At 40.8% G+C, this 27,040-nt stretch overlaps 2 protein-coding genes across 2 annotated transcripts; both read left to right on the forward strand.

Annotated features, from left to right (window-relative positions):
* The first annotated feature begins 59 nt into the window (after positions 1 to 59).
* On the forward strand, positions 60 to 16,373 carry ern1 (endoplasmic reticulum to nucleus signaling 1). The gene is made up of 22 exons (XM_058049006.2): positions 60 to 301; positions 4,898 to 5,018; positions 8,008 to 8,041; positions 8,151 to 8,223; positions 8,364 to 8,436; positions 9,269 to 9,391; positions 9,747 to 9,848; positions 9,916 to 10,177; positions 10,934 to 11,012; positions 11,230 to 11,389; positions 11,478 to 11,593; positions 11,683 to 11,880; positions 12,159 to 12,423; positions 12,499 to 12,589; positions 12,666 to 12,855; positions 12,941 to 13,040; positions 13,121 to 13,320; positions 13,916 to 14,063; positions 14,130 to 14,257; positions 14,488 to 14,611; positions 15,118 to 15,185; positions 15,258 to 16,373. The coding sequence occupies exons 1-22, from the start codon at positions 230 to 232 to the stop codon at positions 15,714 to 15,716; spliced, it is 3,186 nt and encodes a 1,061-aa protein (XP_057904989.2). The 5' UTR covers positions 60 to 229; the 3' UTR covers positions 15,717 to 16,373.
* A 797-nt stretch (positions 16,374 to 17,170) lies between these two features.
* gaa (alpha glucosidase) lies at positions 17,171 to 26,874 on the forward strand. Its single transcript, XM_058049011.2, has 19 exons — positions 17,171 to 17,969; positions 18,042 to 18,193; positions 19,157 to 19,322; positions 19,392 to 19,488; positions 19,560 to 19,679; positions 19,754 to 19,872; positions 20,636 to 20,770; positions 20,871 to 20,981; positions 21,053 to 21,166; positions 21,252 to 21,336; positions 21,413 to 21,530; positions 21,591 to 21,724; positions 23,328 to 23,479; positions 23,565 to 23,713; positions 23,786 to 23,927; positions 24,026 to 24,124; positions 25,359 to 25,523; positions 25,592 to 25,744; positions 25,821 to 26,874. The coding sequence occupies exons 1-19, from the start codon at positions 17,568 to 17,570 to the stop codon at positions 25,884 to 25,886; spliced, it is 2,679 nt and encodes an 892-aa protein (XP_057904994.2). The 5' UTR covers positions 17,171 to 17,567; the 3' UTR covers positions 25,887 to 26,874.
* The last annotated feature ends 166 nt before the right edge of the window (positions 26,875 to 27,040 follow it).

Raw genomic sequence — 27,040 nt, forward strand, 5'->3', positions numbered from 1 at the left:
TCTTATTGGCTGACTTTGCCTCTCCACTGCCCCCCTCCTCCACTACCGTTGAACGTCGACACAAGTCCCACCCCCACAGGTTTCATTTCAGGAAGCGAAGAGCAAACTCGCCGCTTATGGCCCACAATGCTTTTTTCAAGGCTTGTTAAAGCGTCTCAAAACACTTGACGTTATCTATGGAGTGAATAAAGCACCAAAACTAGTTGTCTTCGGTTTTAGACCTCAAATTATGGACTGGATAGTGAGCAGACGGGCCCTGGTGTGGTGCATTTGGCTTTACCTCGCCGCCATACCACAAAAGGTAAGAAGGCCAACTCACTCCGCAGTTATGCCTTATGACTGTTTCTCTGAGTGTTAAGCATGTGTTTTATTTATTAAAAAATCTAGTCACTTGTGAATTATATTTTCACGTCAATGTTGCCTGTTAGCTCGACAATGAACACTGCCTGTAATCGTGACAGAAGGAGGCTATCGCTAGCTTGTTTTGCTATTGCACTTTAAAAGTTAGGAAACCAATAACTCAATTATTAATTCTTCGTATTGTTTTCAAAAGTAATCTAGTTATTGGTAGTGTTTTTGCACTTATGTTGTTTGGGCTACAATGTGACTACTCGACATAAATGTACAAGCTTGAGTCGATTCATTTTTATAGACTAGGACAGAACCAGTTTTACCGTCAAACCAACGTCTGTTATCATTTATGCTGATTCAATCACAAAGCCGAAACACAGCAATGCAATGTGATGTGACCCGCTGCCATGCCTGTTTACTTTTATTAACGGTGCGTAGAGTCAGTCCAAACACAGCTAGCTACTACTAACGTGTGAAGAGCATAGGGAAGACTATGAATTCAAGAATTACACTGTAATTATTTTATGATAAGTGCACTATAAGGGAGGACAGTCAGGAGAAGGTTCAAGGTGCCAGCCCCCCCCCCCCCCCCCAACTAGGCAGTTGCTAACAAATTAATAAGTAATTAATTAAAGGGGATGCAGCAACTTTATGTACAGCATCTTGCAGATGATGAGACAACGTCATTAAGCAGACTTTGGATTTGAGATGGTGTACATTGGTGGACCCCTAGCAGGATTTCCGGGTTGCATGCAGGTGGGCTCTCCAGGTGAGACCCCTGAGACACCTGCATGCATGTATCATGTATTTTAATAAGTACAAGGAGTAGTATAGTGCAGTATTTTAATTTGGAGAAGTGACTAACTGCTGTTTTTTTACACAGGAAGTCACACAATCATTTTGCGCGTTAGATCAGATCCCCATTTCACTAACCCCCTTTTTTTTCTTGTTGACTCAACTTGCTATTATTTTCCCAGACAGTTTGGGTGCCTTGCTCAAAGGTACCTGGAGTAAGGATGCAGATGAGCATTTGGTGTACATTTGCAAAGCACAAGTCTTAATGGCCTCAGTTTTTGTCTTTCTTTCTTTTTTTTTATTTGCATCTTCTCTTGAAATTATGACTTTCTCCATTCAAACCTTTGTTTCTTAAAAGGATGATATTTTTCTTGTAATATTCAAGCTAAAAGCTTTGTCATAAAATTACAACTCTATTCTTATGAAATAGCACATTTTTAAAAATAAATAATAAAATGTTTGCTTTATTCTGTGTAATATTTTTGCATTTTAAATGACATTATTACTCTTGTCTTGTTGTTAAAAGTTCAATCCCATAAAATTACTGCTTCTGTAATATTCAAACCTCATTGTGGAAAATTACATTGCAGTTTCATATTAATATTAAACATATATTAGCATTTTCCCCATAAAATTTGTATTTGCCTCATATAGTAGTATGTGTCAATACTACTTTATCCTCATGTAATTACCACGTTATTCCTCATAAAACACAAATTGTATTTTCATAAAAAGTACAACACCATGTAATTATTTTTTATATAAAAACTGTTCATGCAAAAGTCCAGCTTTTTTTAATTACAAATTTGTCATTCATATTCTAAAACAAAAATCATAAGACTGCCGCTTTTTAACTTGTAAGATTGTAGTTGTGTTCTTGGGCTATCTTATCACAGCTGCAGATTGGTTGTGCTGCGACTGAGCTTGCCAACACGTGACACTCTCCACTGAAACAACACCACGCTGCTGATAAAGACTCTTTGACATTTGCTTAAAGCGCTCTGATCCAGGGTAAATACATGGCAGAAACATGCAGGCTGCTGCCGTGATGATAACTTCTGCTGACTTGACACTTTAGTAGGTGCACCTGTACCTGTTGCTAATACTTTCACACATTTTGTATTATGAATGTGTGTTATGAATGTGAAGGAAGTTAAACATTGGGACTGTCGGCTTTGCACAGCCCTTAAGGGAAACGGACAATAGGCTATAATCACAGGAGTGTGGATGGTGTGACCATATTTGTATCTATTTTTGTTTCCATTGTTGTTTTATACGACAAGTAGCTCATTACAGCAGCAATTTTTACTTTACTCTTCCCAAAATGCCACATTAGGACCTTGTTGTCAACTAAATAACCTGCCAGTGAAATACCGTTTTTTTTAAATACTATAGGAATAGTTTTCCGTTTTAGTTGGTTGCCGATGCAGCGCCGTGACACTTGACCCTGCTGAGAACTTTGGTGTTCAGGGAACACTGACTAGAGTGCTTGAGCTAAAAGTCTGGCCCGACTCCAGATAAGGAAACTGAAAATCGCAGATGTTGGAGCCACCCTGTTCTTCAGTATTATGAAACCATCTTACACAAGAACTAGACGTGTATACCGTTGTCGATGATGAGCATATGAGAATCTTAACTTGGAACAGATGTCACTGCATTTTTTTTTTTGCTGCCAAGAAAATCTTTCAGATGTTTGATGTTATGAGTGGGCGTAGGCCTGTGGCTGAAACAAGCACATTGGTTTAAGTAGGGATGCACCGATTCACATGTTTTCAAATGTGGAGGAATCTCATAACAAACACTAAGGAAAAATGAAGTAAAAATGTCGAAACATTGGCAAGAGTTGGCAAAAATAAGACACAGGGTTGACTTAGTTTCGCAGAGCATGCTAGCGTGGCCGTGTTAGCTGTGTGTTTGAGGCTCATGCTGGATGTCAGTTGTTTTACCGCTTTAATATAAGCATAAGATTATTATACAAGGATGAGGGTTTTGTAGCAACATCCCATTAGAAGAAGATGTGGTTCATGGATTGGAAATGTGGCATCAGGCATTTCTTATACGTTGGTATTGGAACCCGACACAGATACTGGATCTGATCATCCACATACCTAGCGTAGAGTCCAAATACAGTTGTGTTATGCCGGAGAGTTAGTGGGAAGCGTCACAGGTGCACCATGTTGACATACATACTGGAATAGGATGTGAGATTACAGCAGGTTCTTCCATGTTACATACCAGCACTAATTTACAGTCTTGCTTCTGTTTTTGTGCTTGAACTCAAGGGCACGCAGGGTGAAACAGTCTTTTTAATAGTGCTTCCATAATGGGAGTGATGGCACCCAAGAGGCCTGTCTCGGGTGAGTCGGTGGTTGCATTTGCGCTCATGCCAGGTCTTAGCAGCTCTTGGGAGGGGGCTTATTTGCTGTCGGGCTTAAGAGCGCTTGAAATCCTCATCCTCTACTCTGACCGCCACCCGCTTCCACCCATCAAAAGTAGCTAAATGCTGAGATGAGTGTATTTGTAATTATGGATGGGTAATCTGCATTATGTACAAACAGAGTTATTAGGACTGCGCCCCCCACCATCACCCCCCAGAGGACTGTTGAAGGGGATTAGTGAGAGATTTCAATCAATACCACTGAGGTTCAGCAAGGGAAGGGTGTTCTTTTCTGCTTCTTGTTGCAAAGAAAAAAACACCATTGTGCAATTTCTTTTTCCGGCTTTGGTTTGTAGACCTGGGCCACCCAAAATGACGAAGTAAACAAAATAAGCTCAAATAAACTTGCTATGGAATGAATCGAGTTAACGTATACCATATCTCAGAAAAGTGAGTACAGCCCTCATGACAATGACATCATTGTCTAATTTGCTTAATTGGTCATAACACACATGTATGTCATTTTTATGGACCGACCAGTCCCATCATAATGTGTTTTGTAAATAGTGTGAGTGTGAGTATGAAACTCTGAAACAGATGTATGGAATTTTGGACCACCTCGAGGTTCAGAAAGTCTGACACAAAGTTTTCAGATGGACTCATCAACTTGAATTGTGGATTTCATTAATTAATTTATTAATTTATTTATATATTTATTTATACAGATAGTATTTATATATATATTTATTTATATAAGATATATATATGTAAGATATATATTTTTTAACTCACACCAATGACTTCTGTAATGATAGATTATAGAAAGCAAACAACCAATAAGACGCTCAGCATAAAAGAGAATATATATTTATTTATTTATTTAAATATATATAAAAAATATATATATATATATAAAGATGTATATTTTTTTTAACTCACACCGGTAATGACTTCTGTAATGATTATATAGAAAGCAAACGGCCGATAAGACGCTCCGCATAAAAGAGAATAAAACATGAAGAATTCTTAATAGATGGTGCCAAATTGATCTGTGGCAGTCAAAATAAATCATTGGTGGGCCACGACAAATAAATTGACAAAATTCCTGCCCGCTTTCTTCGTAATCTCCTACGCGGAATCTTTTGGGTAAAAAAAAATATTGACTCCCATTGCACAAAATCCTTGAAATTGCCACAAATGCGCCAAAAGGAGCACACACTGTAGTAATCTGTACTTCCTGGAACATGAGATAATGAGTGTGCGCATACAGTACATGCCACTTCCTGGATGCCTTGATTCCCGGCAATATGAACGACAACACAAATCAGATTTTAACAAATGAGTGTGTCTCTTCTGTTTATTTGATGTTTTCAGGGGTTTTGCAGCGCCACCACAGTGTCTCTCCCGGAAAACCTGCTCTTTGTGTCCACCCTGGATGGGAACCTGCATGCCGTGAGCAAGAAATCTGGTTCAATCAAATGGACTCTGAAAGAAGGTGAGAGGGTGGTTGTATTGTACGCAGATTGTGGATTGTTTCTGGAGATAAAGAATATATCGAGTTGAATGCAACCAATTTTTCAACTGTAAGGTTACACTAAATGTTGACATTAACAATATCTTTCAGTGCTAAATGATTTCCTTGCACATATTCAAGTATTTACTTATCTATATGTGTATTCTTGTTATTGACTTTCTTGGCCTTATCGTTTGTTGTAAGTTTGCTCATGAAAGAGTTTCCAGGATTACTACGACTGTTGTTTGGGGTGCACTTGAGTAATGCCGTGAGATGTTCTGTTGACAATATGGAACGTGTGTAATGATTAACAGCGAGAGGGGCAAATATAGCCTGGAATCAAGGTCAGGAGTGGGCAAGGGCGAGCAACCTGGCGAGTTTCTGTGCTCGTGGACGGCCCTGCGCACTGTGGACTTGCATTAGATAAGATAGACTTTGCTATTTGTTGTTTTTGTGATCCTTACACTACATTCTTTTCTTTTCGTGTCTTGTCAAGACAAGGAGACGGGCTTTAATACAGTAGAACCTAAAATTGTCATTATGGAAAACATCTGTAACATTCTTAGCTGTTACAAGTGTATAAAGAAGTGAGCCACTGTAACAGTCGGGCAGTCAAAAATAGTGCATAAATGGTGGTAACTAATTTCATTAATTCATTCATTTTCTACCGCTTTGCCTCACGAGGGTCGTGGGGGGTGCTGGACCTATCCCAGCTGTCTTTCGGCGAGAGGCAGGGTACATCCTGGACTGGTCGCCAGCCAATCACAGGGCACATATAGACAAACAACCATTCACACTCACATTCATACCTATGGACAATTTGGAGTCGCCAATTAACCTAGCATGTTTTTTGGAATGTGGGAGGAAACCGGAGTACCCGGAGAAAACCCACGCATGCATGGGGAGAACATGCAAACTCCACACAGAGATGGTAACTAATTTATTTCATTTAATTCTGTTAACATTTTTAGAGTAAGTAACACATGCATACCATGTTATGATGACAGATGGAGGCACAATAGCGCCCCCACCAGGGGGTGTGATGTTCTTTTATAACATCATACTGACCTCCAAACACCGTAGATGTATCATCAACATCAACATCTCTAGTCCTCCTGGGAATGGCACATAGTATCAATTATATACTGTACTTGGTGTCTTTGAACGCAACGCCTCATTGCAAAAAATTAAATGAAAGACAACAAGTAAAGTGACTAAATTCAGGTATATCGTGGTTTCACGTGACGTCATTCATGACAACATGCTCATTGTTAATACTTTGATGCTGGTTCAAATTCTGGAGACTTTGTGCAACCTTGTGTGTAATTCCAATAAAAATGGAAATGTGCACAAATGCAGGAGCAATTTACATGTTCCAACTGACTTCTTTTTAGCGATAGAAAACCCAAGACACACCAACGTCCGTCCTGTTCAAATCATTAATAATCACAATGCAGTTGCCTACACGCCATCTGTTTTTCTGGCAGATCTACTGAATGTGAATTGACCAGTGTTATGGACATACAGTACATGTTTTGTGAGGAAGACAGAGAACAAAAAAATCCTCCGTGGATCATGACAAATCCACTCCCATCTTGGCTCAAAAGTGCAACACAGTTTTTTTTTTAACCACCCTTTGCAATTAAACGGCGCGATTAGTGACGCACGTTTAACCAAACACGTATTGACCACCGTCAGGTAATCCTACACCACCCAACCCCCTTACACAGACTATAATTGTTAACCCCTCTGGGCACCTCTAAAGAGATCAGCACCATCTGGTCCACGCCCTGTAAGTTCACACTAGGAAAGTGTACTGTTTGTCATCTAGCCGTTCTCACAATGCTCTCACATTGATTTAGGTGAAGAATATTTGACAAGTGTTTGGCTCCTTCCTGTTTTTTTTTTTTTTGCATGTTTGTCACACATACTGTAAGTGTTAGTTCAAGTATCAAGTGTTTGCGATAACTTGCAAAGAGTCCACAGCACTGTGGAGGAATTTTGGCCCACTCATTTTGCAGAATTGTTGTAATTCAGCTACATTGGAGGGTTTTTGAGCATGAAGCACCTTTTTAAGGTCAGGTCAGGACTTTGACTAGGCCACTCCAAAGTCTTTGTTTTTCTTCAGCCATTCAGAGGTGGACTTGCTGGTGTGTTTTGGATCATTGTCCTGCTGCAGAACCCAAGTTGGTTTCAGTTTGAGGTCACCAACAGATGGTCTGATATTCTCCTACAGGGTTTTTTTTGGTAGACATCAGAATTCATGGTTCCATTTATTTACAGCGAGTCTTCTAGGTCCTGAAGCAGCAAAACAGGCCCAGACCATCACACTACCACCACCATATTTTACTGTTGGTATGATGTTCTTTTTCTGAAATACGGTGTTACTTTTACACCAGATGTAATTGGACACACATCCTCCAAAAAGTTGAACTTTTGTCTCATCAGACCACAGAGTATTTTCCAACAGTTTTTTTGGGGGGGGATCAAGGTGTTTTCTGGCAATATTGGGACAAGCTTTAATGTCCTTTTGTCCAGTGTCTTTCTTATGGTGGAGTCATGAACACTGGCCTTAAGTAAGGCAGTTCCTTCTTGTTGTGGGGTCTTTTGTGACCTCATGGATGAGTTGTTGCTGCGCACATGGGGTAATTTTCCCAAAGCTTTAGAAATGGCTTTGTAACCTTTTCCACACTGATAGTTTAACAAGTGCGGGCATTTTTTCCTCCCTTAATAATAAAAAAAGGTTCATTTAAAAACTGCATTTTGTGTTCAGTTGTCGTTGACTAATATTCATATTTCTTAGATGATCTCAAACACTTAAGTGTGACAAACATGCAACAAAATAAGAAGTCAGGAAGAGGCCAAGCACTTTCCCACACCACTTAATGATGTTTTTAGCATCCTTTCTCATACCTAACTACCGATCACAAACTGTTGTTTTACCTTGAATGGCAACTTATCTCTTTCACAGATCCAGTTCTTCAAGTCCCCACGCATGTTGCAGAGTAAGTCATTTTATGTGTGGATGTTACTTCCCACTATAACAATCCCTTATATGCACCTGAAAGTAATTGCTAGCTGTCATTAGCGTGATTGTTCTTTTTGAACCTGCAGGCCAGCCTTTCTGCCCGACCCCAACGATGGCAGCCTGTATTCCCTGGGTGGAAAGAACAACAAAGGCCTCACAGTAAGAAGAAACACCATTCTCTCACTGTAGATAATTTGTTGTTTGTTATGGCACCTTCATTCTGCAGCTTCTTGCCAAGATTTTCTTAAAATAAACAGGATGTTCTGGTTATCTCATGTTAATTCATTGTTCCCAAACAGAAATTACCATTTACTATTCCGGAGTTGGTCCAAGCGTCTCCGTGCCGCAGCTCGGACGGAATCCTTTACATGGGTAAGGCCAATTACCATCAGGAAGTTAAGCATCTTTCCATTTGGGAGGTCATTAACTTCACAGTGTTGCTTTTCCGTGTGAACTTCTGGCGACATGTAAACACATTCAAGTCATTTTTGTGTTCCGCCCTGCAGATTCACGCCGTTAATATACAATAGGTGAACAATGATAATTACTGTGTATGTCAACTGTGTTGCTTTCATTTGTCATCAGCTGAAGGCAAAGTTGAGCATTTGGATTAGTCATAATGGAAGTTAAATGTGGCAAGAGAGCTAGTAGTCATGCAAGAGTTACTTGTGCAAAATCAGAAAAGGACGACTGAGTGAGCAATTAAATGGGGGAATTGTGTAGGGATGTCTGTTAATATCGGACCATATTTGCATAAAAATGAGTTTGGTTCTTTTAATTATTGGCTTGTCTGCCGAAAATGATACGGGCGCCCAAGTAATAACATGTTTCACTCAGCAACAAGCTTGTCAGTGGTGTAGAATTAGTTTGATGATTTACTGTGAGTATCAGTTGTTGATATCAGTATCAGTAATGAAGTGCTGGACAATATTGCTTTTCTAGAATTGAGTGTTAATTAATCAAGTATTCAAGCAATTAGGCAATATGGCTTGCAGTTCTGGCTGCAACCAGCAGCGGCACTGTTGATTCAAGCACAAATGACTAAAGAATGAAACACAAGAAATCAGCTATAAGGCATTGAGTTACTTCAATAACTTGATGTGACCACAGGTGACGCCATGTTGTGCTTCACCACTTTTTACTATTTTAATCAAGTAATCGGTTATTGTAGGCGGTAAATCATTTTGTGTGTGTGTGTGTTTAGGTAAAAAGCAGGATCTTTGGCATGTGGTGGACCTCTTGACCGGCGAGAAGCAGCAGACATTGACATCGTCCTTTGTTGACATGCTGTGTCCTTCTTCATCTCTGCTCTATCTGGGCCGCACAGGTAAACAAAACAAACGGCATCTACTAGCAGGGCAGGCTGACCTTTTTGTTCCTCTGTGTGGTCATTCATATGTCAGTTTGTTTTGTTTGATCAAATACACACATGTTGACACCCTTTCCTCCACCCCTGCAGCCTGGTGTCTCATGATGAGGTTTTAAGTGTCATGTTCACTCCTAGCACCGCAAATACAGGATTTAATTTCACGTGTTTTACACTTGTACGCTTTCACACCCTGATATAGATACCGGTCGCTTTCCGTTGTCCCATGTCTAGCTTTTGTGATTGTTACATAAGGAAAACAATGCTTTTACTTTTCTGTTGTCCTCTTCTTGTGAATGTGTTTACATGGCTCCAGAATATACCATCACGATGTATGACACCAAAAGTCGCGAGTTGCGCTGGAATGCCACTTATTCTGACTACGCCTCTACCCTTCCTGATGATGACACCAAATACAGTAAGTCACCAGGACTTTTCTGATACATGACGCTCATCCCTCACTCCCTGGTTTGCCCCCCCTGCAGAGGTGGCCCATTTTGTGTCCAATGGCGATGGCTTGGTGGTGACGGTAGACAGCGAATCTGGCGACGTCCAGTGGGTGCAGAATTATAACTCGCCGGTGGTGGCCATGTACATCTGGCAGCGCGAGGGCCTCCGCAAGATTCCCCACACTAACGTGGCTGTGGAAACTTTGCGCTACCTCACCTTCATGTCTGGGGAGGTGGGCCGAATCACCCGGTGGAAGTACCCCTTTCCAAAGGAGAAGAAGCCTGATAACAAGTTAATGTAAGCGCATTTCAATCATTTTGGAAAGGATGTTGCATATCACCAGTTTATTTTGAATATTCTGAACATCATGCGACCGAGTGGTTAGCTCGCAGTCCACACAGCTTGGAGACCCAAGTTCAATTCCACCCTCGGCCATCTCTGTGTGGAGTTTGCATGTTTTCCCCGTGCATGCGTGGGTTTTCTCCGGGTACTCCGGTTTCCTCCCACATTCCAAAAACATGCTAGGTTAATTGGCGACTCCAAATTGTCCATAGGTATGAATGTGAGTGTGAATGGTTGTTTGTCTATATGTGCCCTGTGATTGGCTGGCGACCAGTCCAGAGTGTACCCCGCCTCTTGTCCAAAGACAGCTGGGATAGGCTCCAGCACCCCCGCGACCCTCGTGAGGATAAACGGTAGAAAATGAGTGAATGAATGAATGAACATCATGGCACAATTAATCCACAATTGATAGAATTCTTAAAAATCTGAAAATGTATTCATGTGCATTCCATGTGTCTTATTCTGTTAATCTTATTCAGTTATCTCAGCAGTCCAGCTTTGTTCTTTTAGTTTGATCTTTAATCACACCTGCTTGCATATTTTTAACATGAAAAACAGTACTTTTTTAGTGGTCGATTCACGCTTTTTGTTCACCACCGATGGGATGCTCAAAACGTTTTCAATTTCAGGCAGCTCTCTGGCTCACTTCCCCTTGTTTTGTCTCATTTCTTTTATCGGTGAATATTCAAGGTTTTTTTCTCCCTCTTTTAGGGACACTTTGTATGTGGGTAAATACTCCACCAGCTTGTATGCCTCTCCCTCCCTGGTGCATGACGGAGTCACTGTGGTGGTGAGTGGAAGACATCAACATATATTACCATGATATATTAACATATTATGTTATGTTTACTTTCATATTTCTTATTTACTTTCCCAAGAACCGTTAGTACTAATTTGTCGCAAGGGTGATAATAAAAAAAAAACCCTAAACAAATAGTGATGCATCCTTGAAATCACCCTTGAGTAAAATATTTCTGAATTCCCTAAATCTTTGTTTGCATGTGCAGCCTCGAGGCAGCACCTTTCCCATGCTGGAGGGTCCAGACAGCCAGGAGACAGACGAGGACAAAGAGTGCGTTATCACACCGAGTACCAGCGTCAAGTTCAATGCTGCTCTTCGCGAGAGACACCGCATCAACTTCATGCGCAACTACCTACTGCTCATTGGTAAGGGTATATAAGTCTACAATGAAACACCATATTGTCGTTTTTTGCACTTCTACCACATAAGTCTTGGCTTACATTTTAATATCAGGCCACCATGAGACCCCCCCTGAAGCTCACAATAAGATCCTGGAAAAGTTCCCTGACAACTTTCCTCGCAATCAAGGCAACGTTATTCCCCCTACCAACAAGAAGAAAGGAGACGAGGTGTGTATAAACCCGTATTATAAAGTGAGAGTGAGTATATACATTATATACAGTATGTCTCACGCTGCCTCCTCTCTTTCGTATGGCAGAAGGTGAACAATGTTGTCATAGATGACGCACCACCTTCTACTCCCGTGCCCGACACATCAATCCAAGAGCCCGGGATCAGTGGTCGTACTGTCCGTCCGGAGGCCTCTGTGGACTCCATGCTGAAAGACATGGCCACCATCATCTTCTCCACTTTCCTCCTGGCTGGCTGGGTGGCCTTTGTGATCACTTACCCCAAGGCGAGTCAGATACTACCATCTAGTGGCCCGATAGAGTAATTCAATTAAATGTGCAACTGCTTTCCTGGAAGTGGATATTTAAAAGTAGTACACTGCACATCGGTTATTTCGGTAACGGAGACCCCACAGATGTTTTGTGCCATTTAGTATTTTATTCTCAAGCTATCTAAGCTATGTTGACAAATGCACTCAAACCGAGGCATAATCTTGGTGTAAATTTTCATTAACTGACAAACATGTTTTCAAGAACTTGCATTATATGTCTTCTGTCATTACAGAGTGTCCACAAGCAGCAGCAGCTTCAGCACCAGGAGTTCCAGAGACAGATGGAGGAGAGGTTGGATATGCTACAGAGGCAGCAGCCTTTCCCCGCCGCTGACATGGGGCTTGCTTTGGCCCCAGACGGCGACTACCTGGAAGTGGCCCAACCTCGATCTGAATGCTCGGACCACAGCAGTCCAAATGTCACACCGCGTGCATCAAACCACTCCAATCTGTCCGTTTCTGAGCTGGGCAGCTCCGCCAATGAGCATGAGGACGGAGGTAAAACATTTGCCAACATGCCCTAAATGCTGGATGTATAAAAAGCAGTTTTGACAGTTTACTTGTCTTATGTAGAGGAGGACTCCAGCATTGTCAGAGTGGGCAACATAACATTCCATCCCAAACAAGTGTTGGGTCACGGTGCTGAAGGCACCATCGTGTACAAGTAAGCGTACAAAAGACATCATGACGCTATTGTTCCTTGTCTCTTCCTCAATGACACATAATGTTCTCTCTGCTAGGGGTCAGTTTGACAACCGCCCAGTGGCAGTGAAAAGAATTCTTCCGGAGTGTTTCAGCTTTGCAGATCGAGAAGTTCAGCTCCTGCGGGAGTCGGACGAGCACCCGAATGTCATTCGATACTTCTGTACCGAGAGGGACCGTCAGTTCCAGTACATCGCCATCGAGCTGTGTGCTGCTTCACTTCAGGAGGTGCAAAATTGCTCATGACAGGATTTATTTCTGACCTTTCATGAAGCTGTGATGTGAGTTTTAACTGTGTGATGGATCTGTGCAGTATGTAGAGATGAAGGATTTTGACCGTCACGGATTAGAGCCTGTTATGCTGCTGCAGCAAACCATGTCAGGACTGGCTCATCTGCACTCCCTCAACATAGGTAATTTCTACAAATAAATGAACAAACATTGTTGTGCATTTCTATTAGTTATCCCCTCATCTTGACCTCTCCGCCTGCAGTCCACAGAGACCTGAAACCCCACAACATCCTGGTGTCCATGCCCAACGCCCACGGCCGAGTACGGGCTATGATCTCTGACTTTGGCCTGTGCAAGAAGTTAGCAGTGGGTCGCCATAGTTTCAGTAGACGGTCCGGTGTGCCGGGGACAGAAGGCTGGATCGCCCCTGAAGTGCTCAGTGAGGACTGCAAAGACAACCCAGTAAGAAAAAAAAAAAAGTAAAATGTCATTTTATGGGCTTATTTCTGTCATTAGACAAATTAATATGGAAATAGACGCATAGTAAATTCATGCCTGGCCTCTTTTCAGAAACTAAACCACTATTTTGAGGAATTACGCTTAGCATTGACGCCAATGTGAAGAGATGATGAATCTTCATTCATTCATTTTCTACTGCTTATCCTCATGAGGGTTGCAGGGGGTGCTGGAGCCTATGCCAGCTGTCTTTAGACAAGAGGCAGGGTACACCCAGAACTGGTTGCCAGCCAATCACAGGGCACATATAGACAAACAACCATTCACACTCACATTCATACCTATGGACAATTTGGAGTCGTCAATTAACCTAGCATGTTTTTTGGAATGTGGACGAAACCGGACACCCCGGAGAAAACCCACACATGCACAGGGAGAACATGCAAACTCCACACAGAAATGGCCGAAGCTGGAATCGAACTTGGCTATTTTAGCTGTGATGCCTGCGTGCTAAGCCTCTGATGAAGCTTCCTGCATGCTAATTTGTACGAGTACAGAATTTCTGACTTATCCCCTTTTTTATTCCTCTGTCACATTCCAGACCTGTGCTGTCGATATCTTTTCCGCTGGGTGTGTTTTTTACTACGTGGTGTCCCAAGGTAGCCACCCTTTTGGCAAATCCCTGCAGCGACAAGCCAACATACTGCTAGGAACATACAGCCTGGACCATCTGCAGACCGACAAACACAGTAAGGACAGTAACTAAAAGTTTGTTTGGAATAAACTGCATGTCGTTAACCCTTGATCTTAACCAGGTGACATCATAGCCAGAGAGCTAATAGAGCAGATGATGAGCATGGAGCCTCACCGGAGGCCTTCAGCAGAGTGTGTTCTCAAACACCCTTTTTTCTGGAGCTTGGAGAAGGAACTGCAGTTCTTCCAGGTATATATCTGGAATGTATTTGCACTGTACAGCTTTGTCAAATATACAGTACATAGTTTTCCGCCTCTTGGTTGGTTATTAATGAACTACAGTGCCCTCTTGTGACCGTATGTTGAACCAGTCGTCATACTGCACAACAGTATTGCTTGCATCTTTACATGTAAACGTATGACCATATTCAACTTGTTAGCACATTAGATGTTCACCAAAGGAGTCTCATGTTGCCTTAGGATGTGAGTGACAGAATAGAGAAGGAACCGCCAGATGGACCAATCGTGAGACAGCTAGAGCGAGGAGGCCGGGCTGTAGTCAAGGGTGACTGGAGAGAGCATATCACAGTCCCACTGCAAACAGGTATGAGACCACGTGTAAATCACTGTAACCCAACATTAATATGTTTGTTCACTTCCTGTATTCAACATGTACCCTTTACCAAAACATACAAAAATTCTAAGGCAGTATAATGTGTTAAGTGTTGTAATCAAGATAGATACATTTTATAACACCCTCAACAAATAATAATACATATTATTGGGTAATATGAATGTAAAGGTCACTATGGGGTGTTATTTCATGTTTACAGGGCTCTAATAATGATAAAAACTGTAATTAGAAGGTCATATGTTAGTCTATGATCCTACTATGAAAATATTCCATTTATAACAAAGGTAAACTGCTTCACAGAAATATGGTTATCACGGTCGGGTCAGGAATCAAAGGTCAGCTGATCCTCTTGCTGTGCCTTAGCTTTGGACAAATGCAAAATGATAGTCCACAGTCTCCACTTTGCTGCAGCACTGTATTTTTTCTAGCTGCCCTCAGTCTCCTTTTGAAGAAAATGTGCTTTTGTGTTCTCACAGATCTGAGAAAGTTCCGTTCCTACAAAGGTGGCTCAGTCAGAGACCTCCTTCGTGCAATGCGAAACAAGGTAAGAGCCCAGTCACATAAGTCATGGCCAAAATCATTTTAACGCTCCTTCCTGTTGTGTTTCCTCCAACAGAAACATCATTACCGGGAGTTGCCTGCAGAAGTCCAGGAGACTCTAGGCTCCATCCCAGATGACTTTGTCTCCTACTTCACATCCCGTTTCCCCCACCTGCTCATGCACACATACCTTGCCATGCGGACCTGCGCGTCTGAGAGGCCTTTCCTGCCTTATTATTCCAAAAAGGCCAAACTGGAGGCGCCACAAACACAAACTGATCTAAAAACAAACACGACACATCACCAAGAGTCCACGCAGACATCACAACAAATGCAGGAGGGTCAAAGCTCAGGTGAATGTGAAGCCTCTTCATCATTACCGCACAGCCCTTGTTCTTCTTCATCTTCTCCTCATTCGCCAGTTGAGACCCAGTCAGACCTGCAGTGTCACACACTGGCCTCAGAACCCTCAACACATGATCTCAGGCAAACTGGGTCCATTCAGCCAGACATTTTGGTCGATGGAGCAGTGTGATTACTTGAAGAACTTGTGGGACCAGTTGCTGCGTGTGTGCTGGTGAGGACCAGGCCTGCAGTGCCTGGGATGCACTCGCCCAGAGCAGCCGCTGTATCCTAAATTAAGTGCCTTCTGAGTTAAATGCACAGAACCGTCCGCAAGTCTGACAACCAAAGGGGGTTGTTGGTGGGCTTTGTGTTGTAGCTGAACTGGAGGGAGTGGGTGGAGTCCAAAAATGATCTGGGCTTCTATCGTGGGTATTGTGTAACGTGGGTAGTTTTATTGTGCAATGTGTTTTTTCAGTGAGTTTGTTCACTGCACAAATACTGAATGAATATTTTTTACAGACCGATTCAGATGTGGCAAATGTGCCTTTTTTAAAATTAAATAACAAATGAAAGAACTCACAGCTCTAATTGAGTATGCTAAATCTGCTTGTGACTGCTGCTAAGTGCTTCTCTTTGTCAATCTCGACTTGTGTGCATACAGTATGTGCTTCAAGTGGACTGTCTCCTGAACCTTTTTTTCAGGTTATGAACACTGCAGATCGTTTTATCGTTATGTGATTATCTTTTTTTCGCCAATATGACTTGAGAGGTTAGTCTGTAGCGTGCCCATGCGTGTCAAAGTGAAGTGAATGACTTGCACATTAAATTCTATTTTGTTTTATACTGACATTGTGTTTTTTTTTTTGCAGACTCAAGAGTGTTTAAACGTGCCAAGTAAAGTATAATAATAATGATATAGATGTTCAATAAAATTCTTCGGACCCCAATTTAGCCAGAGGCGGCACTGCATAGAAATTATGGTCTTGAAACTGTTTGTACAGCGGTGTGGAAAAAGTACATCATCTATCAAGTGGGTGTGCAAGGATGATCTCATAACCCTTTTCAAAGAAAATACTCTTTCTCAATTATGTCAACGCAAAAGACACCACCATGGACTTTTTATAAAGTAAACAAAAAGGATACTATAAAAAAAATAATCATGATCAAGATGGAGCTCCAGGACAGCCAGACATTTTGCATCAACATGGAACATCACTGATGGGCCCCAAAATGTTACCTGACATCCAGCTTGATACTGTGCAGGATGCTTAAATGTTCCCCACTAAATAGATACACATTTAATAAATAATGTGGTTTTGCTTATCAGAATGTTAAAATGAACGAATTTGGCAAAAACTAATAAATGAAGTAGCTATTAGCTATTAGTAGCTATAATGTTTACTATATTTATAGGTCTGAGCTGGAGATAAACTTATACACGGAGAAGCACTCTTTCTCCCGTAAAACCTACATTAAAAAAGTAATAACTTTGCTTTTATATTGTTACATTTTGTTTGTTCACTTTTACTTGAGTTAGGTTTTCGCGTTCTTTTCCCTATTGAAGGCAGATCTTCTGTCATGACGTCAGCGTAAACACAAGAACACGTGACACAACCAGGAAGTGTTAGAAAGGTTAGACCACATATGACTACGGGCAGGACAGTCTGAATTCATGAGGCTAGTTCGCGGCTTGAGGAGGAACCTTCGAATTTCTGACCTTCGTCGACCGGGTAGGCTACTGGCCTAGTCGGCAAACCGGACACAGCATTTGAGATTGAAAGGTTGAGATTTTATATTTATTTATACAGTCAAACATAGACATTAAACATGGCATCAATTTCAAGTAAACTTCTAGGATGAAATAGTGCCACAATGGGCTGCTTTAAAACAAAATGAAAGCCAAAGTCGGGAAATGAATGTATAGCTAATTAACAATATAAATGGCAAAGAAGATGATATTAGATGGTAAACGTTTTAATTATCTTAAGTCGTTTGTTCATCAACTTTTTTGTCTGTAGCTTGTTTTGTCTTTCCGAACTCCATGGCTTTATGTATCAAGCTAACTGTAGCTAAGCTTATCGCTTTAGCTATGTTTGCATCATCTTACTTAATTAAAGTAAAACCAGATTACAATTGGGTGGAGACACCCTCCCTCCAATGCGTGATGGCCCCAGAGAGACGCTTTGACTGTGCCCGGGACAGAGTCCTCAGCAAAAGGGAATGTGAGCAGAGGGCTTGTTGTTACTCTCCACTCAATGACTCCAGAGCTCCGTGGTGCTTCTACCCTCATTCATACCCTGGCTACACAATGGGGCCCCTGACCCCCACCCAGAGGGGGCAGGCTGCCACTCTCACCCGTGCCACCGCCTCGTACCTGCCCAGAGATGTCTCCACTCTTTACCTAGAAGAGACACAGGAATCTGCGGGCTGTTTACGCCTCACTGTGAGACACAACCAGGTTTAAAAAACATACTGTTATTTGTAGTCATAACAATGGAATGTTTTTTCCATCTAGATGAAGGATCCATGGTCGCATCGTTATGAAGTTGACCTCCCTGATGGAGTCCCTCAGGGCAAAGCCAGTAGCCAAGATGCCCTCTATAACATAGAATACCAGACCAAGCCATTTGGATTTATTGTGACACGTAAATCCAACGGGAGGGTCATGTAAGTATGGTCCTGGTTTTGTTTTGGGGGTTTTTTGGACGTGCTTGGTTAGTTTCCTGAAGGAACATCATGTTTACACAGTTCATCATACCCAAAAAGGAGTAGGAAGAAGTATATTTTATTTAATCCTACTGCCTGCTACTCAAAAAGTTTCAGATAATGAGGTGAGTGAGCCCTGAAAGAAGTTTGGGATTGCCTCAAAACGCTCTGTTACAGAGGGCTTTGCAAAACTGTTCTTTTGTGATGTCACAGAGGAGATAATACCAGATAGACACCCAATACTCTCTGTAGTTGAGTGCGCTATATGACGAAAAAACATTATCGCTGTTAACTGTACATTATTGTTGTATTATTATATTACATTATTGGACTGCTATGGAAATGTGAATTATGAGAATTAAAGTTTTGATGCTTTTATTGCACCAATGCTAACAAGTTATGAGACAGTGTTAGAATAAAATGTAGATACAATTATTATAGCGTTAGTTATCACCCTTATATCCATTTGCTTCGACAATAGAAAGAGTGTTTGAATGTGCTGAAGAAGAAATGTTCCTGTGACCCTGATCAGAGACCCCCAGTGACCCCCAGGTCCTGGAGGTGCCTGGATGCGCCAACAGCGACCCTGCAGATGTTCATGTTAATCCTGCAAGATAAGAACTCATAAAACAATAAAAGTAATTACTCTCACATATACACACACACACATAGACAAACAAATACAGCGCGCAACTGCCTTCAGAACTTAGAGTTGCACGACCATGTAGTAGGGACCCTCGAAAGAGAGCAATGTGAACTGCATACTCAGAGTGGAGCTGCATGTCACTTGGTATGTTCTTTCACTCTCCTCGCTGCGAGTAACTTTGAATATTGTTGTCTGTCTCTTCTGTATTGAAGTGTTTTTACAAGTGTCACAGGAGTTTGAACCTGACACACGTATTTGTGTATTTGTTTCCAATGCAGCATGAATACCACAGTGGCACCTGTGCTGTTTTCTGACCAGTACCTTCAGCTGTCCACTACCCTGGCCTCTTCTCTTGTGTCAGGCCTTGGAGAGCACTACACCTCTTTGATTTTGGACCTTAACTGGACCTCCCTGACCCTCTGGAACAGAGATATGGCCCCTCATGTGAGTGTATTGAACAGACCTCACTTGATACTGTTTAGTGATTAATTATGTGTATGTTCTTTCCTACAGGCTGATGCAAACCTCTACGGGTCTCATCCGTTCTACATGGTACAGGAGGAGGATGGACTGGCACATGGAGTGTTCCTTCTCAACAGCAATGCCATAGGTGGGGACTTCAAAACACACGAAGCATCCTATTGACATTTCCTCATTCTACATGTGTCTTTGTTTCTCTAGAGGTAATCTTGCAGCCTCTGCCAGCTCTGACTTGGGTGTCCACAGGTGGGATCCTGGATCTATATGTCTTCATGGGTCCAGATCCTCAAACTGTTATACGACAATACCTGCAAATCATTGGTAGGTATTAATCTACTTTATGTAAATAAGCTTGTTAAAAGATGTATAGTATATATAAATGTATTCATCTTCAGGGTACCCCATGATGCCCCCCTATTGGTCACTGGGCTTCCACTTGTGTCGCTGGGGCTACACAAGTACTAATATGACCCGGCAGGTGGTACATAGGATGCATGATGCCAACTTACCTTTGGTAAACAAAGCCGACATAAGCATTCATGTATATTTTGCACATTTGCCTTAACCTTTTACAGTATATGTATTCATTAATATTTGTACTACGTATATATAATCTATTTATTAGTTTGATGTATTTATCACCAAATGTGTATTTTAGTTTTTATTTGAGGCCTTTAAAAAATGAATAATACTCAATAATAGTAATAATAAATGATGAAAAGAGGAAGTATATTACACAAAACAATGTAACACTTATATTTTATTGTATTATATACAGTGTTTTTAAACATTTTATCTGACAAAAAAGAAACAAAATCTTAAAATTAAAAAATGATACTTGTTCCCATTCTCATTATAATGAAATAATTTATTGCACAATACATATTTTGAAATGTTTTTATATTATATATATATTATTTATTTTATATTATATTATATATATTATATTTACTTTATATTTTTGTTGCCATTAGGATGTGCAGGGAAACGACCTTGACTATGCAGCCAAGCACAATACGTATTTTTTTAAATGTTTATAAAATGTATGTTTATACCATATTATATTATATTATATTATATTATATTATATTATATTATATTATATTATATTATATTATATTATATTATATTATATTATATTATATTATATTATATTATATTATATTATATTATATTATATTATATTATATTATATTATATTATATTATATTATATTATATTATATTATATTTTATTATCCTTTACTTTACTTTACTTTACTTTTTTGCTGCCATTAGGATGTGCAGTGGAACGACCTCGACTATGCAGCCAAGCACAGGGTATTCACCCTTGACCCCTTGCGCTTCGGGGACCTGAAAGAGATGGTGGAGGAGTTGCACCACAAAAGAGGCATGAAGTACATCCTCATCCTGGTAGGACTTGAAAAACCAAGCTTAACCATCAACTCATGGCGCCGGAAGGTGCCAATAAAACACTTCCTTATGTATTATTATATATTATGTCTCCCTTTAGGACCCAGGGATCAGCACCACGAGTCCTCCAGGAACTTACCCTCCCTTTGACAACGGACTGAAACGAGATGTGTTTATAAAGAACGCTTCAGGTGATCTTCTAATAGGGAAGGTTAGACATCTTTTTTTTGCAGTGTTTATGATCTAATTCTGTATAAGTACATTTCCTGTCTGTACATTCAGGTTTGGCCTGGACCAACCGCGTTCCCTGACTTCACCAACCCGGAGACACGACAGTGGTGGGAAGACTGTATTAGGGCTTTTTATGCAAAAGTTCCTGTGGATGGATTATGGATTGTAAGCACATATGTACAGTACAGTATATACGGTACACCCGTAAACAGATACTTAACAGTGTGCATTATATCAAACTCCCACGCAGGATATGAACGAACCATCCAATTTTGTTGCCGGCTCATTGGAGGGTTGTCCCGACACAGATCTTGAGAACCCACCATACACTCCCAGTAAGGTTATCACGTCACTCCTGTATATTACAAGCCAGCATCAGTGCTGCGTTATACTGTCAAGTCCTCCCAACAGGGGTTATTGGTGGTCGCTTGAACTCAGAGACTATTTGCATGTCGGCTCAACAAAAGCTGTCAACACACTACAACCTGCATAATATGTACGGACTGACTGAAGCCTTCGCCACTTACAGGTTGGTTCAATCCTGTACTTGAATTCTCTGTTATATGGTGGGCATGATTGTTATGCACAGTGCTCTTATGAAAGTACGCGGGAAGAGGCCGTTTGTGCTCTCTCGCTCCTCATACCCGAGCATCGGACGCTTCTCTGGAGTTTGGACAGGAGACGTCAGGAGCGACTGGGAGCAGCTTCGATACTCCATCCCTTGTGAGGACATTTTGATATTTTTGTGGCTCCGCTTTTAATATGGGGACTATCTGGGTTGACAGAATGACAACATCCAAAGTATAACAAAAATATTTAATTGTCCTCACAAAGACGTAACATGTTATCAACAGATATCATTACCATTCATTTTAAATGAGGAGGACTAATTACTCTGGTATTGATCACAGGGGTTGGTCCTTGGATGTGCTCCTTTCACCCAATCACTCACAAATCCTAAAGGTTTGGCTCCATCTGTTGGCTGTGGTTGGTCATTGCACCACTTACCTTGAAATTAATACTTATTTGCACGCTATTTTTTCCAATGTATTTTTGTGTACTCCTGTCAACCAGGATGATGTTACTACCCAACCATGTCCCACATAATTTGTGGAGGGATGTGGACGCCATTCAGATTTGGTGCAATTTGGATTTTTATGATCTATTCTTGTGGAAACCACAAGCAATGTACATACTAAATGAAACCAAAATAGGACATACAGTATACAGATTAAAATAGTTTAAAAATAGTTAACTATAGTTAATAGGTGTGTAGTTAACTAAAAGTTAAAGTACACACCTTTTAATAATAGTAATAATTATAATAATAATATATTGCTAATAGTAGTTATTTATGTATGGATAACAATACTATTAATACGTAATATAAAAATTATTTATATGCAATAATATTATAATAATTATAATATTATAATAATAATATAATATCATAACAATATGATAATATTATTATATGATAATAATAATTTTATATATATAAATTAAAAAAGATATATACATATATATATTCACCCGTGCACACCCCCAAAAAATAAATAAATAAATAATGTAAAATTAACGGGAACAAGGAGTCTGTGGAGCTTCTCCGGTAATTTGCATGCTAATCATTAGCATTCAGCTTTCAGCTACTACCAATATAGTATTTGATATTATTTATGTCATAGGTATGAATGTGAGTGTGAATGGTTGTTTGTCTATATGTGCCCTGTGATTGGCTGGCGACCAGTCCAGGGTGTACCCCGCCTCTCGCCCGAAGACAGCTGGGATAGGCTCCAGCACCCCCGCGACCCTTGTGAGGAAAAAGCGGTAGAAAATGAATGAATGAATGAATATTATTTATGTTAGCACCTGCCTGGTTAAACAAGGTTATGTTTCAAATTCATATTTATTAATGAATCGTATCACTCCTATGTTGCAACAACGTAGAATGGGTTCTATGGTTATCATCACATTACTGGTACTGGTGCGTTGTGTCGGCAACAACAGATTTTTTAGCTGTATTTAAAAATCCATAAAATCCTGCTGGAACTCCAGACTGTGCTCATATTGTACTGAGCAGCCATGCCTACATTTGATTTCATGTTCTATGGTTGTCATCACAGGAAGCACTTTGGTCCAGTGGTTAGCATGCTGGCCACATAGTCAGGAGATCTGAGCATCTCTGTGTGGGTTTTCTCCGGGTACTCCGGTTTCCTCCCACATTCCAAAATCATGCTAGGTTAATTGGCGACTCCAAATTGTCCATAGGTATGAATGTGAGTGTGAATGGTTGTTTGAAAACTGTACTGACCATCTGACCCTTTAGCCGTGCTACAGTTCAGCCTGTTTGGGGTGCCTCTGGTGGGGGCGGACATCTGTGGCTTCCAAGGAAACACCACAGAGGAGTTGTGCGTACGATGGATGCAGCTTGGGGCCTTCTATCCATTCATGAGAAATCACAATGACAAGCCATATGCTGTGAGACACACACACACACACACACACACACGTGTCATATCCTGTGTTTGAAACAACAGGAATGTCTTTGTGTCTATTCATGCAGTCTCAGGAGCCGTATGTTTTCGGGCAGAAGGCCCAGACGGCCATGCGCATTGCACTGAACCTTCGTTACTCCCTCCTCCCGTTTCTCTACACACTCTTCCATCATGCACACACCTCCGCAGACATGGTGGCCAGGCCTCTTTTCATGGAGTATGTCATCCTCATTCACTTTCATTTCCCTCCCTGTAACGTCATTTTTCATTCTCACGTTTGTCATTTTAGGTTTCCCACTGACCCTAACAGTCAGACCATTGACCGACAGTTCCTATGGGGGAGTTCTCTCCTCATCAGCCCTGTCTTAGAGGAAGGCGCAGTGGAGGTTGCAGCTTACCTGCCTCCCTGCACTTGGTACAGCCTACACAATGTGAGCTGCTCACGTTTTAGTTCATTCACTCTCATGCTTATTCATCTATAGTATATGGGAGGCCATCTGTGGTTATCTGTCATTGTGTCTCTCATTAGGGTCAGCCTTTGTACAGCAAAGGTCAGTTCCTGGTCCTGTCCGCTCCTTTGGACACAATCAACATCCACGTGAGGGAGGGACACATTATCCCCCAGCAGGTTAGTGTATTCATCTCTGTGGGAGATTAATATAAGACAATGGTACTATTAAGACTATGACACATGTTTATTTTCACGAAAACAAATCTTTACAGTAGTTCTAAACAATGATGACTGTATATGGTGTGAGTGAAAGGAGTTAAAATAAAAAGGATATGAATCTGACAGACTTAACTCTTAAATTGATCAGAGAGGGTTCTTCCATAGGTGCCGCTGTTTTGGTTAGCAACAGAATTAAAATGTGCTCAGCAGTTAACTCTTTAATGTTGACATTATCTGAGGATTTATAGTTCAATCGTTTCCCTTTGTAATGATGCTTCGTATGAGTCAAGTGTTACCACAGCACCATCTGTTGGATATGCAGGGGAACTGCATCACCGCATTTAATGTAATTTTCATTTAATTAACTAATTCAATACTAAATACATATTTATATGTGTCTATAAATACAAACGCCCAATCCCAAAGACATATTTATACATTTTTATGGTTTTTTTTACGCAAAGTGGAAGACCCTAAACAGAAGGTTTATGCATTGCAGGGAATTTTTAAAACATGCACACAATATGAAATTGTAAATAGTTCATGGTGTTATATTTGTAAATAAATTGTTATTTTATTATGTATTTATTCATGTTATTATTTTATTATTGTGGTATAGTTGTTTTGATCTTTGAGCTGTCCCAAAAGTAAACCATTTGGGTCAAAGTGAAGGATATGCATGAGTATGCAAGTATCACTTCACAAAAATGTGTTTTTCTCCCTTTTCTTTTAGGGAACTGATATTTTGCTGAAACTTACCTATGTTCTACTGTTAATTGCTAAAGAATGGAAAAACGTAGAAACTTCTAATGAAATACAAGAGTCTAATCATTATTTTGGTAGGTTCCATGTTTGTATAGCCATAGAAGACAATATTCCGTTTGCCAAAATGTAATCATTTATCAGACAGGTGATAAGGTGTTAGGTGGAATCCGTTTTGATGCAATCTGTGCTAAACAACTAAAACTGGTTCATCTGGTTGTCTTGCCTTCCAACTCTAATGATAGTGACATTTTAACTGAAAGGTGCACACTGTTTGTTTAGTATTTTCTTAAAGACACAGTAAGTCATTTTTTTTGCCTTCCAGACTTCTCCCACAGGGTCACTATGGCAATAAACTACATATACATACATGCAATATTATTTGAAGGTAAAATAATTACTTTTATGTGTTTTTTTCCCCTTCATGAAGGAATCTGCTTTAACAACAGCGGCCTCACGCAGAAACCCCTTTGTCCTGACCGTTGCGCTCTCAGCAGCCGGTTCGGCCTGGGGCGACTTGTTCTGGGATGATGGGGATAGTATTGACACATTTGAAAGGGGAACTTATTGTTACATTATCTTCACTGCTGAACAGGTAGGCAAAAAACTAGCATTCATTTACTGTATTGTACATAAGAGATATTTAATACCACGCTACTTCAGTCCCAGGTGATGAGTGTCCCTATTAGAATGAATGGAGCACTAGATGGTCTTATACTGGGCGGAATGCAGGTGTTTGGGGTCCTCTCACCACCTCAATATGTTGTAGCCAATGGAGAGAAAGTGAAGGATTTCCTGTATAATAATGACACAAAGGTACAGTACGTGTCTCATAGTTAAGAGTAGTAACAGGATGATGATGATGATGAGTGACATTTGTGTCTTCCCACAGGTTTTAAAAGTGAGCAGCCTGGCCTTGCCTTTGTCAAAGATGATTACAATCCAGTGGGTTCTGTAATACACTGTAATATCAACTGTCCATTATTTTAAAGAAAGATTAAAAATGTGGCAATATTCACACCTTCAAATACCCGGGAGTGCATCTGGATGATAAACTGGACTGGACAGCCAACATGGATGCTCTGTTCTTCGACGTATACAAGAAGCTGCTACAGATCTTCTACCAGACTGTGGTAGATAGTGCCCTTCTTGAGGGGAGCAGCCTCAAGAAGAACGATGCCACATGTTGTAGAAATCCTCCCCTGAGGACTCTAAGTGGGTTTCGAATAGAAGATAAAGGAATCTTAAAGAACCAAAACATAGAATGAGAACCAGATTGTTTATTCCTGACAACAATACCTAATACAGACGTCCGGGCTTATCTGCAGTCCCTGTATGCCTACAAGTAAGCGGGTCTTATTACAGCGCAGCTGCAAAACAGCACCCTTCCTTTCCCTGCCCGGCGTTTTATACACTCAAGATTGGTCCAGGACTCCAGTCTCTTACCCAATCAGCTTTCGTCACTGCCCTTGCTTGAACTGCTTCTTTCATGGTGTTTCTGCTTTCGTTTGTTAGCAGGGGCATCAATGCATCTTTTCCTTTGTTCGCAGAGGCATCAAGGCTTTTTCTGTATTTGTGAGACTATGTGTTTGTTTTAGCTTTTATCTCTAGCTAGCAAAATTGAGCAAATACTTTCAACGTTTGGACAAACCGGTGAGGAAGGCAGATGCTGTCATTGGCACTGAACTGAACAATCTGACGTCTGTGGCAGAGCAAAGGACACCGAGGAGGCTCCTTTCCATTATGGACAACCAGCATCATCTCAACAGAAGAGCGGTTTCAGTGGCAGATTACTATCACTGTCCTGCTTCGCCGAAAGACTGAGGGTATCATTCCTCCCCCACGGCACTACAAATTTGACATCTGTTGTATTTTATTTTGTGACATAAGTGAGCTCATGACATTTTTGAAGACGTTATGGAAATATGAATTTCTCTTGGCAATCAATAAAGTATCTATGTTTTCATTTCTGATCTTATTAGGTATACCTGCACAATTGTATGAGAATCCCTTTGCAAAATACCATACTGACCCAAATATAAGATCACCCCAAAGGTAAGACTTCATACTTACTGACTATATATATTTCTAAGCTGTTTGATGACTTTAGTT

The sequence above is a fragment of the Doryrhamphus excisus genome, linkage group LG16 (assembly GCF_037039965.1).
Source record: "Doryrhamphus excisus strain RoL-2023G ecotype Guam linkage group LG16, RoL_Dexc_Guam_v1.1, whole genome shotgun sequence".
In the NCBI taxonomy this organism is placed as follows: Eukaryota; Metazoa; Chordata; class Actinopteri; order Syngnathiformes; family Syngnathidae; genus Doryrhamphus; species Doryrhamphus excisus.